Consider the following 14,409-nt stretch of genomic DNA (forward strand, 5'->3'; position numbering starts at 1 on the left):
TAGGCATGGGACATATTAATACCCGCACGTTTTTAATTCAAAATGATTGACTCCATCGAGTCAATCCGGTACGTACCATCGGATGCCATGGGATTGTCGACACATCCTTAATTGAGTGTTGCATTTTCCATAAGCCATTCTTGATTATTTGAGTTAGGTGCCTTATAAAGGGTTTTGGCATACTCTTGCAAAAATGTTGGTCGTTTTTCTTGTTATAGTTTCTGTGGTACATTTTTACGTAGCGTTTTTCGTACTTTTTTCCAAGATCTTATTTTAATTCCATTTTGATTTAAAAAACATTGAGAATACTAAAACAACAATAAAAAAAAGGGAAATTAAAGTCAATCCTATATTAAACTCACAACATCTGGTTGTTGTTATTGTAGTCACATTTTTATGTGAAGTTCCGGTCCACAGGGACGATCGCCGCGGGAACAGGGTGGCCATTGGTTATTTAAAGGCGCCAATAACTCGTCGTGTCATATCGAGCATCATAGGCACTCAGTATTTGTGCAAGAGCCAGTGCCGCCCGGCCTCTCATTGAGACTCTCCGCTCGATACCGCTGATAGTCCGCGACTGCCGTTGCAGCTGGAGCATTCCACTATATGCAACATGTGGACGCATCCGGCAGCTCACAGCTAAGCTTCTCGTGACAGCAATGAATACCGTACAGATCGGATCTCAATGTTTCAGCCTGTGTGGTGCTCACAGCTATCCCGTGCGGGGTTTTGAAGTACATCTAGATCCCCATAAACATTACTTTACTTTAATTGGCTATGACAGAATATTTCTTCCACTACCCGGCCGATAAAGGATAACTATGAGCAACACACAAGCTGGAACTTTGAGCTCCGACTAGTGTGGTGTCCATCGTTATCACGGGAAGCTTAGCTGAAAGCTAGCGGATGCGTCCACAGGTTGCGGATGGTGGAAAGCTCCGTTTTTATGCGGAGTAGCTGCATATGCGGCAGACACCGATTTTCAAGAGGAGAGTTTTAGTGAGGAGTCAGGTGGTACTGGCTCTTAATTAAATACTGAGTGCCAATGATACTCGAGATGACAAGGTGAGTTATACTGAGTGCCAATGATACTCGAGATGACAAGGTGAGTTATTGGCGCCTTCAAATAACCAATGGCCAACATCAGTGTCTGTTCCCAGGTTAGGGGCGGCTGGAGGCGAGCGTCGGTTTTGGAGCAAGCGGCTCGCGACATCGAGAAATCTCACAAAAACCCAGTAACCTGCTCCCGGAATACTGAGAACTACTATGAGAAGCAAAGGAATAGTAAAAACGGACCCCCCAACGATGACGACCCACGCAAACGAAAAATGGACCATGATTTGCGGATCTGCACCTGGAATGTCCGCACTCTTTATAGAGAAGGTGCAGTATACGCGCTGGCGGATGTATTAGAGAAGTACAAGGCGTATATTACCGCCTTACAGGAAGTGCGATGGACTGGGAATGGCGTCACTAGAACACCAAACGGTGACGAACTATACTACAGCTGCCATAACGCGAGGCATGAATTTGGTTGTGGATTTGTGGTTAGTCGGAGACTGAAACACCTTGTCTCCAGCTTTACTCCGGTGGATGAGAGGCTAGCCACAATCCGCATAAAAGCCAAATTCTTCAAAAGCCTTATTTGTGCCCATGCCACGATGGAAGACAGAGACGTGCAGACCAAGGATATTTTCTACGAGTGCCTAGAGAGAGAATATGACCGCTGTCCCGCCCATAATATTAAAATCGTTCTGGGAGATTTTAATGCGAAAATAGGGAAGAAAGAAGGAATCTTTGGTCCAACTGTCGGAAAGTTTAGCCTCCACGAGATAACTTCCAGTAATGGGTTGAGGCTGATAGATTTCGCCGCGGCAAAAACATGGTAGTTAGTAGCACCAGATTTCAACATAAAAATATTCACAAAGCCACATGGCTGTCACCCGATCAAAACACGAGAAACCAAAGTGATCACGTTGTGATAGATGGGAGGCATTCATCCAGCGTGTTAGATGTACGATCGATCCGTGGAGCGAATATAGATTCGGATCATTACCTTGTTGCAGCAAAGGTTCGCATCCGTTTGAACATGGCGAGGAAAGTACGATCTTACACTGCACGGAAGCTGGATATTGAATAGCTGCAAACACAACAAATGGCAGCGGCATACTCCACTCGACTGACCCAACTGCTTGATGAAAACACTCCTTTTTCCGATGATATAATGGGGCAGTGGCAAACTATTGTCCACTCCATGGAAAATGCTGCGAAATCCGTACTTGGGTACCGGAAGTCTCCTTCAAGAAACCCATGGTACGACCAAGAGTGTCGAGATGCTACTGAAGTCAAGAATGCGACATATAGAGCAATTCTGCAATCAGATGAAGGAGAGGTATCGGGAGAAAAGGAGAGGGGAAAAACGTCTATTCCGCAGAAAGAAAAAGGAAATAGAAAGACGTGAGTGTGAGCGAATAGAGATGTACAGGAGTCAAAATGAAGTCCGGAAATTCTACCAAAGAATTAAACATCAAATCGATGGCTTTGGATGTGCCTCTCCTGCAGAGACAACGAAGGAAATCTGGTAACTGACACAGATAACACGCTGAGGATATGGAAAGAATATTTTACCCAACTGCTAGTGTCCGACGGTGGCGGCGAAGAGGATACCGCAGAACCAATCCCTGATGATGGTATAGAATGTTTACCTCCTAGTCAGAATAAGGTTCAAGTAGCAGTGACCGGACTAAAGAACAACAAGGCAGCAGGAGCCGACGGGTTACCCGCTGAACTATTTAAGACCGGAGGCGACACGCTGATAAGGCGTATGCATCAGCTTATCTGCGCAATCTGGCTAGAAGAACGCATACCCGATGATTGGAATCTCAACATACTATGTCCCGTACGCAAGAAAGGAGATAAGACGGAATGTGGCCATCGCATACAAGATACTCTCGAGCGTACTGTGTGAAAGATCCAAACCTAAAGTCAATGAGATAATTGGTCCTATCAATGTGGCTTTAGACCTGGTAAATCCACCCTAGACCAGATATTCAAACTGCGCCAAATCTTGGAAAAGATCTGAGAAGGACAAATCAACACCTACCATCTCTTTGTTGACTACAAAGCCGCTTTCGATACTCCTTTACGTTCAAAGGTATTTCAAGCCATGTCTGAGTATGGTAACCCTGCAAAATTAATAAGACTCTGCAGGATGACACTTGCTGATACGCGTTCCTCAGTAAGAATAGGAAAGAATCTCTCCGAACCATTAAATACAAAACGAGGTTTCAGACAAGGAGACAGCCTATCGTGTGATCTCTTAAATATCCTGCTGGAGAAGATTATACGAGATGCAGATGTGAATAGACATGGCACACACATAACAAGAGAACACATGCTACTCGCTTATGCCGACGATATCGACATCATAGGTCGGTCACCGGAAGTAGTAAAGAGAGTCGGTGAAAATGGGTCTGGCAGTTAAAGGAGATAAGACGACATGGATGGTTTCAACTCCCAAAAAGCCTTGCACAACTGAGCAGATAAAGAAAATGATGAAAATGGAGCCGTAACCGAAACGAATGACACCAGTTTTGAGATTAAGCGAAGAATAATACTGGCAAGCAGATGCTATTGGGTTGCTCAAAAAGTAATTGCCGACTTTTTAAAAGAAAGTAAATGAATTTTTAATAAAACTTAGAATGAACTTTAATCAAATATACCTTTTTTACACTTTTTTTTCTAAAGCAAGCTAAAAGTAACAGCTGATAACTGACAGAAGAAAGAATGCAATTACAGAGTCACAAGCTGTGAAAAAATTTGTCAACGCCGACTATATGAAAAATCCGCAATTACTTTTTGGGCAACCCAATACTTTGGACTAAGTAAGCAGTTTAGAAACTATGCAAGACACTGATACTATCCGTGCTGTTATATGGTTCTGAATCATGGGTACTTGGAAAGCAGATGAGGCAGTGCTTGGAGTATTTGAGAGAAAGATTCTTCGTAAAATATGTGGACCAGTTTGCGTTAATGGAGAATATAGGCGACGTATGAACCACGAGCTGTATGACGACGATAGCATAGTTACACGCATCAAAATAGAACGGCTGCGTTGGCTAGGTCATGTTGTCAGAATGGATCAAGAAGCTCCAGCAAAGTTTTCTTTTGAAGGAAAACACGGTGGTACACGCAAACCGGGAAGACCAAAAGCCCGATGGAAAGATCAAGTGGTGGGACACATCGAAACTTGGTGTCAGAGATTTTAGAATGAGCGCAGAAGATTGAGGCGCTTGGAACGCTATTCTATGGCTAGTGGAACAAATATTCCCCACAAACTACATTTTTCTATATCTTTAGAAGCAAAAATATTGCTTTACGAGTAGGAAACTTTGGGAATGTAAGGTACATTTTTTAAGCGCAGAAAAAAAAGGAAATGCCCAAGCCTTTTCTCAACAAAAATATCCACAAGAGTACATATCCCAGAACCTGCCCCACAAGCAATCATAGGTTTGCCGAAGTGTAATCCGCGTATTGAACCGACGTGCATATAGCACTGTGGAACAGTGAAACGTGCGGTAGGACGACGAAAATCGTACCTGTGAACTAATCTAGGGGCATGGAATGGAATGGAAACCGTTTAACGCACAACGAACCGATTATTGGCTAAAGCTGCTATTATACGATCAGACATGTCATATGAGCTGTCACTTTCTGTATTTATAAGGCTTGTCTTATTTATGTCAATTACGAATAGTGCGGGCTCTAATCGGCCTGCATTCTCATGTGTATTGTACTTTTTTATAGACATGCGTATATATGTATGTTCGATAAAATAAAAGCTCGATTCAATCGAAAAAGTTACATGTTTATTCCAAAATCCATTTGTCATACTAAATTTTCGTAAGTATCAGAGTAGGTATTTTGAAATTACGTACGACAAGCCTTATTGTGTAATAGCTTCTTTAGGTGTATGTCCAATGTATCGTGGCGTAGATTTGAAGGCGCACCCAATTTTCAACTAAATACTGTTTTGTGAAAATTTTGGAATTCAATATTGCCTGCCTTCGACAACCAGAATAAGAGTTATTTTATTGTCTCGATCACTAAGTCATTTTGTTTTTGTTGTTTTAAACACGCATTTTTATTGTGTAAACATTCCATTAAACTAGAAAATATTTAAATTAGACATTTTTCGCAAACTCTCGAGTTATTATTCGTGGTCAAGGTCAAAACTGACCCAACAACATTTCGAAAAGCAATTTTGTTTGGCGTACGGTCAATACATCTTATCCGTACACATTACATAATTTTTGCTTTTTTAACAGCATTTTTAATGTTTTGATAGAGAAACCAAACAAAAACTATTCCAAATATTTTAATAAAATATTTTACAAGCAGGCCTTACTATAGCTCGTAATTTGATTGTTAAATTTCACATAAATGTATGACGTCCTAAACTTGGAGGTACACGTGGAAATAAAAAAAAAAGAAAATGGTCAAAAACTTTTGCTGTTAGACCTTTAATTGTACCGCTTAATACCATTTTTTATCATGATATTAAGCTTTGTAAATAAATAAATAAAAAATACAACATTTGTTATCGTCAACTTTCAACTTACATGGATAAAGTCATTCTTTCAAATACATTACATGCTGCGATTGTGTCGCCTCTTATGCAAATATAGACCGGCTGCTTGGGCAAACGCAGAACCACAAATTTTGCAAATGTATTTCTTTACGGCGTCATGGATTTGTTTGTGATTTTGTAGATTTTTAACGGACTTAAATGACTTGCCACATATATCGCACGGGAACTCCTCCTCACTATGAGTCTTTACGTGTTCCAGCATACCAGAACGGGATGCAAATTGCCTACCACAATTTGGGTAATAACATTGATTTTTCACGTATGCCTTGGAATCCTGAGGAGATGAAGAGTCATATGAGGGAGCGTCACTTGTTATTAACTCATCGCTATTGTCTGGATTCGAATTGTTTAACTCGGCCTTAACGGGGGATGGAAATGGCGGTCTCCAAGTTGGATAGTAACATTGATTTTTAACATATGCCTTGGAGTCCTGGTCGTATGAGGGAGTATCACTCGTGATTAACTCTTCTTTATTGTCTGGAATTATGCTGTTTAAATCGGGTAACAACAGTTCGTCGTTATGCCTTCGCATGTGTTCTTCGTAGTTGCTCTTTTCACGGAAGCTGGCTGTACATAAATCGCAATGATATTTGACTTCTTTGAGTACAGGATGCATTTGTTTGTGACGATTGTATTGCTCCAACTCCGTGAATCCTAACTGGCATATCGGACAATAGTAACTGGAACCACTCACATTGTTAGTGTTACCACTACTTTGGCTCGTTCCGCTGCTGCCCATTGAAGTAGAGGATGACGACTGCAGAGCCTGCGTCTTGTGTTGGTGCGACATTTGATGTGTGTCTAATTCACGCGGTGTATTCATAATCATGGGGCAGTGTTCACATTTAAATGGTGCTACATCGCCATCCATGAAAATCATGTTTTCGTAATAGCTATAGGTTGGCGTGAACGCTCTACCCGTCATTTCACACATAATCCTTTCCTGCTTTTGTTTTGAGTAGTCAAATCTTAACTGTGAGATACGTTTCGATATCTGTATGGTGGACACTTCAATGAAAGGTGCAAGCTCGACTGCCATTCTATGCAACGCTTCACCCCGCTTCTCTTTACTCCGGTAATCAATGTTGTATTTGTCATAAAAGCATGGATACGATTTAAGCATGTCCAGCAATTTAGTCGTCGATATATCATTCCACAGAGCGGAGAAACGTCTGCGATATATAGTCTCTTTAACAACAGCTTCTGATAACTTTGTATTTCCACCATATAAGTTATTAAGGAAGTGCAATTCTCTAAAATACCATAAGGTGCTAACATTAGTTCTTTCCAGTGCCATTCGATTGCACTCTCGCTTATAGACGGTGCGCAAGTTATCCCATTTTCGCGTAACTGCATCTTTAGCCAATACTAAATTGAAACGTTTTTTGAATTCAGCATTTATCCATTCGATAAATTGTCCACGTTTGACTCGATCACGGAATTGAGGATGACGATGATCCCACAGAAAAGTGTTGCGACGGTAGGCTTCAATCAAAAATTGAATCATTTTACGATCTTTAATGTGGCTGGTAACACCCACTGTGGAAGAGCTCTGAAAATATTAGGAAAGGAAATATACAATTTATCAAAATCTAGCAGAACGACAAAATGATATTATTTCTTAGAATACAGAACCATTGGAAAGGTTTATAATTATAATACACGCTCCACTATAGCAGTGTACACATTCGAATTTCAAAAAGCATTAAAGTATTAATAAAGTATCAATAAAGGCCTACATCGGGTCAATCCTGTAAGTACAAACGGCTGCCAGGGGATTGTCAAAAAAAGACAGGTGATTTGATTAAACATTTGACGATTATTTGTAAGAAAATAAAACATTCGACTACAAAATAAGAGTAAACAAGTACAAATGTGCAAAGTTCGGCCAGGCCTAATCTTATACACCCCCCACTAAGGATCACATGTGTGAAGTTCTTTTCACGGTTTCTCTCATGCAGAAAACAAAAAATGATGAAAGTCAAGCAAAAATTCCATGGTTTATTACATTCATATATTTGGATAAGAATTGTCTCCTTTAGGTACTTAAGGAGCAAAATCTAGATATAGGTTTATATTGGGGTTATATAAAGTTATGGTTCGATTAGATACTTAACATGGATGTTGGAGGTTAAAGCAGAAGTCTCTGCGCCAAATCGGATAAGAATTGGGCTCTTACGAAGTCAAACCGGGAAATTGGTTTATATGGGAGCAATATCAGGTAATATAACAATTTGCACCATACTTAGTACGTTTCTTGGAAGACCAAACAAAACATCATATATAAGTTGGAAATTGCTCCAACGATTTCCACATCTCGCACGTTGGATTCCATCCTTTGTCAATAAATAAATACTCTAGTGAATATTTATGGTGTTTACTTCTGCAAAATTCATCACCATAAAATCTTGAAAATCTGCCAGATTCGCTTCTTGATCTAAAGGCCCCTTCTGCAGACGGATCTTCTCCCAATAACGTTATGATTAAACCCTACATTTCCCGGCGGTTGACGCCACCGTGGCACAGAGGTTATGATGTCCGACTATGACACCAAACGCCTGGGATCAAATCCCGGTGTCAACATCTGAAAAATTTGCAACAGTAGTTATTCCCTTACCAATGCTGGTTACATTTGTGAGGTTTCCTGTCATGTTAAAAATTCTCTACCAAGTGGTGTCGCTATGAGGCATGCCGTTCGGACTCGGCATAAAAAAGGAGGCCCCTTATAATTGAGCTTTAAGATTAATCGAATTGCATATAAGAGACTTATCCCCAGTCCCTAATGGAATGTTCATGCATTTTTAATGAGTTGTGATTGGTGTTGCCGAAAAGTGGCTCAAGGATATGTTCTCACTCCTTAATTTGTCCCAACTTGCAGTGGAATTTGTGGAGTAAAAGGTGCCAAATGTGCAATAAAATATTTTGGAATGATTCATGATCTGAATCGACACTTACAGTCGACACCGTATAACTGCAATACGCTTTAGTGAAAAATATCGTTTAGGTGAAACTTGATGGAAAGAACGATTCATTTTTAGCGTCATTCAATGCAAATGAAACCGCTTAATGGAAAATACCGCTTAACTGGAAAAGTTTTTATACTCCAAGTTTTGTTTTCATATGAAATTAAAATCGTATAAGTGAAAAACGGATTTCTATGGCGCAATTCTTATACAGTTTGGCACAATGACTTCTCCTATGACCTTCAACATGCGTGCCAAATACGGTCTGAATCGGTCTATAACCTGATATAGCTCCCATATAAATCGATTTCCCGATATTACTTTCATCCGATTTGGCTGACATTTTGCACAATGACTTCTAATATGGTCTCCAACGTCCGAATGGTCCGAATCGATCAATAATATGATATAGCTCCAATAGCATAGCAATTCATATCCATTATCCTTTGTTTGCCTATAAAGAGATACTGGGCAAAGAACTTGACAAATGCGATCCATGGTTGCGGGTATACAAGATTCGCCCCGGCCGAACTTAACACACTTTTCCTTGTTTAACTTAAGTTATTTCATACAAATTTAGTACAGTGACTTGAAAATTAGCTTTCACTTATGTATTATCGCTAAAATGAAAAAGAATATCACTTATCCGAATTATGCTCAACTGAAAATTACTGATAAGTGAAACCAATTGGACACATTTATAGCGTTTACCTTATCCTGTTTCGGCTGTATTCTAATTTATCCTTCAATACCTGCGCACAGTAAAATATAACCCATATTTCACCATTTCTCGATTCATTTGGAAACAAAAGGTCCTATTTTGAATTTTTGACAACATACAACGTTACTTTCCTATCGACAAATTATTATGCCCTCGTTGGAAAAGCGCCGCATAGCCGGATTTAACATATTCCATTTCATTCGTAATTCCTAATCCCTAACTCTTAATGAGTGTAGAATGCTCTCTTTTATTTCCATTGAATAAATGATACATTTGTATATGGTACATTATTTTTACCGCAAACCTCATTTGTTTGAATGAATTATTCCCAATTTTATCACCCTATTTTTTCCTTGCGTTGTTGTTGTTGTTGCAGCCGTTTGTTGTGTTCTATCTTTCGTCTGCTTGATTCTGTTGAGTATCAAGACCGGGAAACTCTGCGACTAAGATGGGGTGCGTCCACAGGGATCTGGGTCTGAGTCGAGTGGGTCTCGCTGGAAAGTTAAACCGGTGACGTGTATCGTGTGGTCCCTGGTTACAATCGGGACATACATCCTGCGCGTTGGCATCAATCCTTGCCGGAACGTAATTGAACCAGAACTACTCTGGTTTGGCGGGGGAAGTCAATTTCTTCAGGTGCAATGGGAGGCGATCGTTCTCCAAGAACTACATTCACCCGGTAGCCATTTACCGCATCTGCTACCGTGTCTGCATGAATGTTGTCTAGACCCGCTTGATATGCCGCTTGATCTAGAGGTTTTCTCTTGTAGTGTTGAACCTCACGCTCTAGATCATGTATATATACCTTAAGGCTTCTGGGCGTTGGATATCTATTCACAAGATGATGATTTGGATGGCCTCTGCAATAACATCCCATTCGCACTGATAGGATCTTTGTCTCCTGATAGAGGTGGTCTCCTTGAGAACTGAGGAGACAGCCCGTCGCAGTTCGTAGGGCGGCATTCTGACAGATCTGAATATTATTCCACTGCGTGTCACAAAGTTGACGAGACCACACTGGCGCTGCATAATTTACCACAGACCGGCCAATTGCTTTGTACGTGGTCAACAAGGTTTTTTTTTGTCTGCACCCCCAGTGCTGCCAGCAAGTGACTTGAGGACCTTGTTTCTACTTTTGACTTTATCGCAAATTGCTGTGGCATATGGGGAGAATGTGTGAGAGCTGTCAATGTGACGCCAAGTATTTTGAGACACTTGATGGTCGGAATCATTTCTCCATCGGGCATCACAGTCAGCTCGGTATACACCGCACGCGTATTTGTAGTGAACAATGTGGCTGAAGATTTGGTGGCAGATATCTTCAGATTTCTTGCAGCGAAATATGAGGCAAGTTCGTTGAGGCAGACGTTCAACCTATCGCAGATGTCAACAATGGGTGGGGGACCTGATGCCATGACCGTACAATCGTCCGCATATGATACGATCTCTATACCGTCTGGAGGGGGTGAAATGAAAGATAGGTAGATGTTAAACAGTGCCGGAGATATCACCCCACCTTGGGGAACTCCTAGTTTCACTCTACGGTGCTTCGACTTTGTATCTCTAATTCCACAAATGATTGGCGACCACACAGAGTTTCAGACCTGGCTGGAGGGACGTGTTGGCGATGTCCTGACCATCAGGACCGTCCTATCACTTGGCCTGGGATGATTGAAGCCACGGCAAATGTGTGCGGTGATGGCATTCAAAGCTGTTGTTGTGCTATGCAGTCTTCGAAATCCAAAATTGTCAAAATTGAGGAACAAAATCGTCAAATTTTTCTTAAAAAAAAGTCATAATAATATTTTTAGATGAGAGATGAGGTTCGTTTACTATTTATTACTTTCAATAAAGCCATAAATATTTAAATATTTTTAATATAACGAACAACATTTCAATAAAATTTTCTTTAAACACAAAAAATCAATGAAATTTTCTATTGAAACTAAAGTTTTAATGAAATTTTCTTTTTCTTAAACACAAAATTTCAATAAAATCTTTACTAAAATTTTATAAAGATGTATCTAAGGATAATATTGGAGTGAAATGTTGACTAAAGACAAACATTTTGAATGGTAGAGTATTAGAACTCTGAAATTTAAATTTTATTAAAATAACGATTTTTTTACAGTACTTTGTTTTTTTAACATAAAGATTTAATATAGGGCTGACAAAGAACAGTTAATAATTCATCTTTAAAAAAGGACGCTGTTTTTGAAACAAAAACCGATTTGGTAAAAACACAACAGTACTACTATATTTCGCAAAAGACAACCATGTGCCTGATGACCTTAATGACTATGTGAAATTCCAAGTAAAAAAACGTCATTACGTAAAATCGACAAGCATAAAAAAGCCATATTTTGGTCAACAAAATCGTCAAAATGACGTAAAATCGTCACGTCTGGCAGCCCTGATCAGCATGTTTTCCAATCACGCAGTGACCCGTCATAACGGACACCACTTATCGCATTTGTTCTGTTCTAGCCAAAGCCGTAGACCTTTTCAAGTTTGAATTGTACCATATAATATTGGAGCGTTCACAACCCCCAATACGTAAACATCTGCCAAAAGTTGCCTTTTGGGCCTTATCTCAAAGTATTAGATTCCACATTGCTTCCATAGAGGCATACGCACAGATTCCAGTTCCTCTTGAATCTTTAAGTTAGTTCCAGTCTCGCGAGTTCGTCTGTTTTACAATTATCTGGGATATATCTGTGGCATTTTACCCATCTCAGCACACATTCGTATGATAACTTTTTTCACTCTCAGTGTATTTCCTGATTTTATCGTCGCAAAAAAATTTCACCCCAGCAGCTAAAGGTTATTCTGTTCAGCCATCTCGTTGGGATCAAGGGCGGCTTTTGAATTTTGAAATACGTTCCCCAAAGATTTAATGTACGTTTAGGTGTCCTAGAAGATATTTATGCCAACCGTCATTAGTACATTATATTTTAGTCTTTCCACTATTTCTACATACTACCTAACCTATCCAGTCAATGTTCTTTAGAGAAATACTCAAAGCCCTCATGGTCATCCAGTATGGAACCATTAGGTTAGGTTAAAGTGGCAGTCTGCCATCAGACTCACATAGACGTTTTATTCCATTGTGATACCACAGGAACAGGAGAAGCAAGATGCCTTCTGGTGCCTACCGTTGAACCAACCAGATCGCTTAAAAAGGCCCAACAACTTGCGAATGTTCACATCCACTAAATCAGACAAGTTTTCAAAGAAATGAGAACCTAAAATGGAACTCCTTCTGAATGCTAGTGCGGGACACACACACAGCAAATGTTCTATAGTCTCTTCTTCCTCAACGTTCTCACATCTTCGGCAAAAGTCGATACTGGCAACCTTCAGTCTGGCAGCATGTTTTCCGATCAGACAGCGACATGTTATGACGGACACAATGAATGGGACGTCTGTTCTAGCCAGTGACAGCGAACCGGTAGACCTCTTCAAGTCTAAATTAGACTACATAATTTTGGGATGCTCACATTCCCCCCTTTGTGACCATCTATCATTCCTTGCCCTTCGAGCATGATTCTGAAAACTTAGCTTACATGTCGCTAGAGGCATACCCACAGATTCCAGTTGTGTAAGGTAGTTCCTAGTCTCGCAAGCTCGTCCGTATAACAATTCCCTGGGATATATCTGTGGCCAGGCCCCCAGAACAAGTGAATATTGAACTTTTCAGCCATCTCGTTGAGAGATCTGTGACATTCAAGAGCGGTCGTCTAATTGGGAACCCTCTATGTAAAAGTCTATGTGACTTCTATAACTAGGGATATCGTAGTATGAAATAGAGATGTGCAAGTTAGTGATTTTTCACTCACGCACGACGATTCACGTCCACGCACGGCTCACGAAAGAAAAATCCCATCTCACGAAAAACTTGCGAATAATGGATGAAAAAGAAATATTTTTCCTTGAAGCGAATAATTTTTTTTTTGCAAACGTCTGCAAAAACTAGGAAAAAGATAGGAGAAAAAGTAGAATTCTGATTATAGTGAGGAAAATGGTAAAAAATATAGTGGCAACCCTTGAAACCATTATGGCTACCATTGCCAGCATCATTTTTGTTTGTTTTATCGGCTTAAATGGTTAGTTTTTCTTTATTTCCAAAAAAAAAAATAAATAAATTAAATATAGTGCAGATAAAAAAGGTGTTTTGGTATGGAAACAAAAACATTTGATTCCTGTGAAATTTCTTTAGAGACTTTTCCGAAAGCAGAATAGAATGCCCGTGTTCTTTAGTGGAATGTACATGGTCAAAATTTACAAATTTGCAATTCGCGATTTTCTTATGAGTCGCAATACCTATTGGATCGTACTTTTCTCGTGAGTCGTGATTATCGTTTTGAGTTGTGATTCACGCTCACGCACGAAGAATTACGTGAATAGATTTGGATCTCACTCACGAGTCACGTGACTTACGCGTGATTCATGCGTGACACAACTACTCATGACTCACGTGCATAACTCTAGAATGGAACCTTCTGTACACAAAAAAAAAAAAAAATTATCGAAAATTTTTCCCATTTAAAATTTAATTGAAAATAAAAATGTTTTCATTTAAATTAATATTGAGGCAATTTTCAATTAAAAATTATTTTTTTTTAATTGAATCTGAACTTTATTTCCAATTACGATCGTGACTAAAATGTTTGTATTTTTAATTAAAAAATTGATTGAACCATATATTAATTGAATATAAACTTTTTTTCAACTAAGATCGTGATTGACATTTTAAAAAATTAATTGATCATAATTTTTTTAATTGAATCTGAAAAAATTTTATATAGAAAATGTAATTGAAAATGTTATCTTTTTCAATTAAACAGTAACGGCCTATACCGATAACAATTTTTTTTTGTCACTCGATTCATTCACCAATTCATTAAAAACAGCTTAATTTATAAAGGGAAAACAGCTGTTTTCATTGAATTGAAGAACGAATCGATTAACAAAAAGAAAAAAAATATTAGTGGTCTGGGCAGTAAGTTTTTTCCATTATTTTTTAATTGAGTCGGAAAATTTTGTAAACCCTGCACCACTGTTAAGACCGTCCG

At 39.4% G+C, this 14,409-nt stretch overlaps 1 protein-coding gene across 3 annotated transcripts in view; it reads right to left on the reverse strand.

The window, feature by feature from the left end:
- LOC106084420 (zinc finger protein 879) overlaps positions 1-14,409 on the reverse strand; it is a 42,158-nt gene that overhangs the window by 1,970 nt on the left and 25,779 nt on the right. For 2 of the 3 annotated variants that reach the window (XR_009398150.1, XR_001220816.2), the window contains exons 3-4: positions 5,622-7,202; positions 77-308 (exon numbers count right to left, since the gene is read on the reverse strand). Coding sequence is in view for 1 of the 3 variants with exons in the window: in XM_013248091.2 (XP_013103545.2) it covers positions 5,649-7,202 (1,554 nt within the window). In the remaining 2 variants the exon portion in view is untranslated. The remainder of the gene's footprint in view (positions 1-76; positions 309-5,621; positions 7,203-14,409) is intronic. The other variant, XM_013248091.2, reaches the window with a different exon arrangement.

This window comes from Stomoxys calcitrans, chromosome 4 (assembly GCF_963082655.1).
Source record: "Stomoxys calcitrans chromosome 4, idStoCalc2.1, whole genome shotgun sequence".
Lineage (NCBI taxonomy): Eukaryota > Metazoa > Arthropoda > Insecta > Diptera > Muscidae > Stomoxys > Stomoxys calcitrans.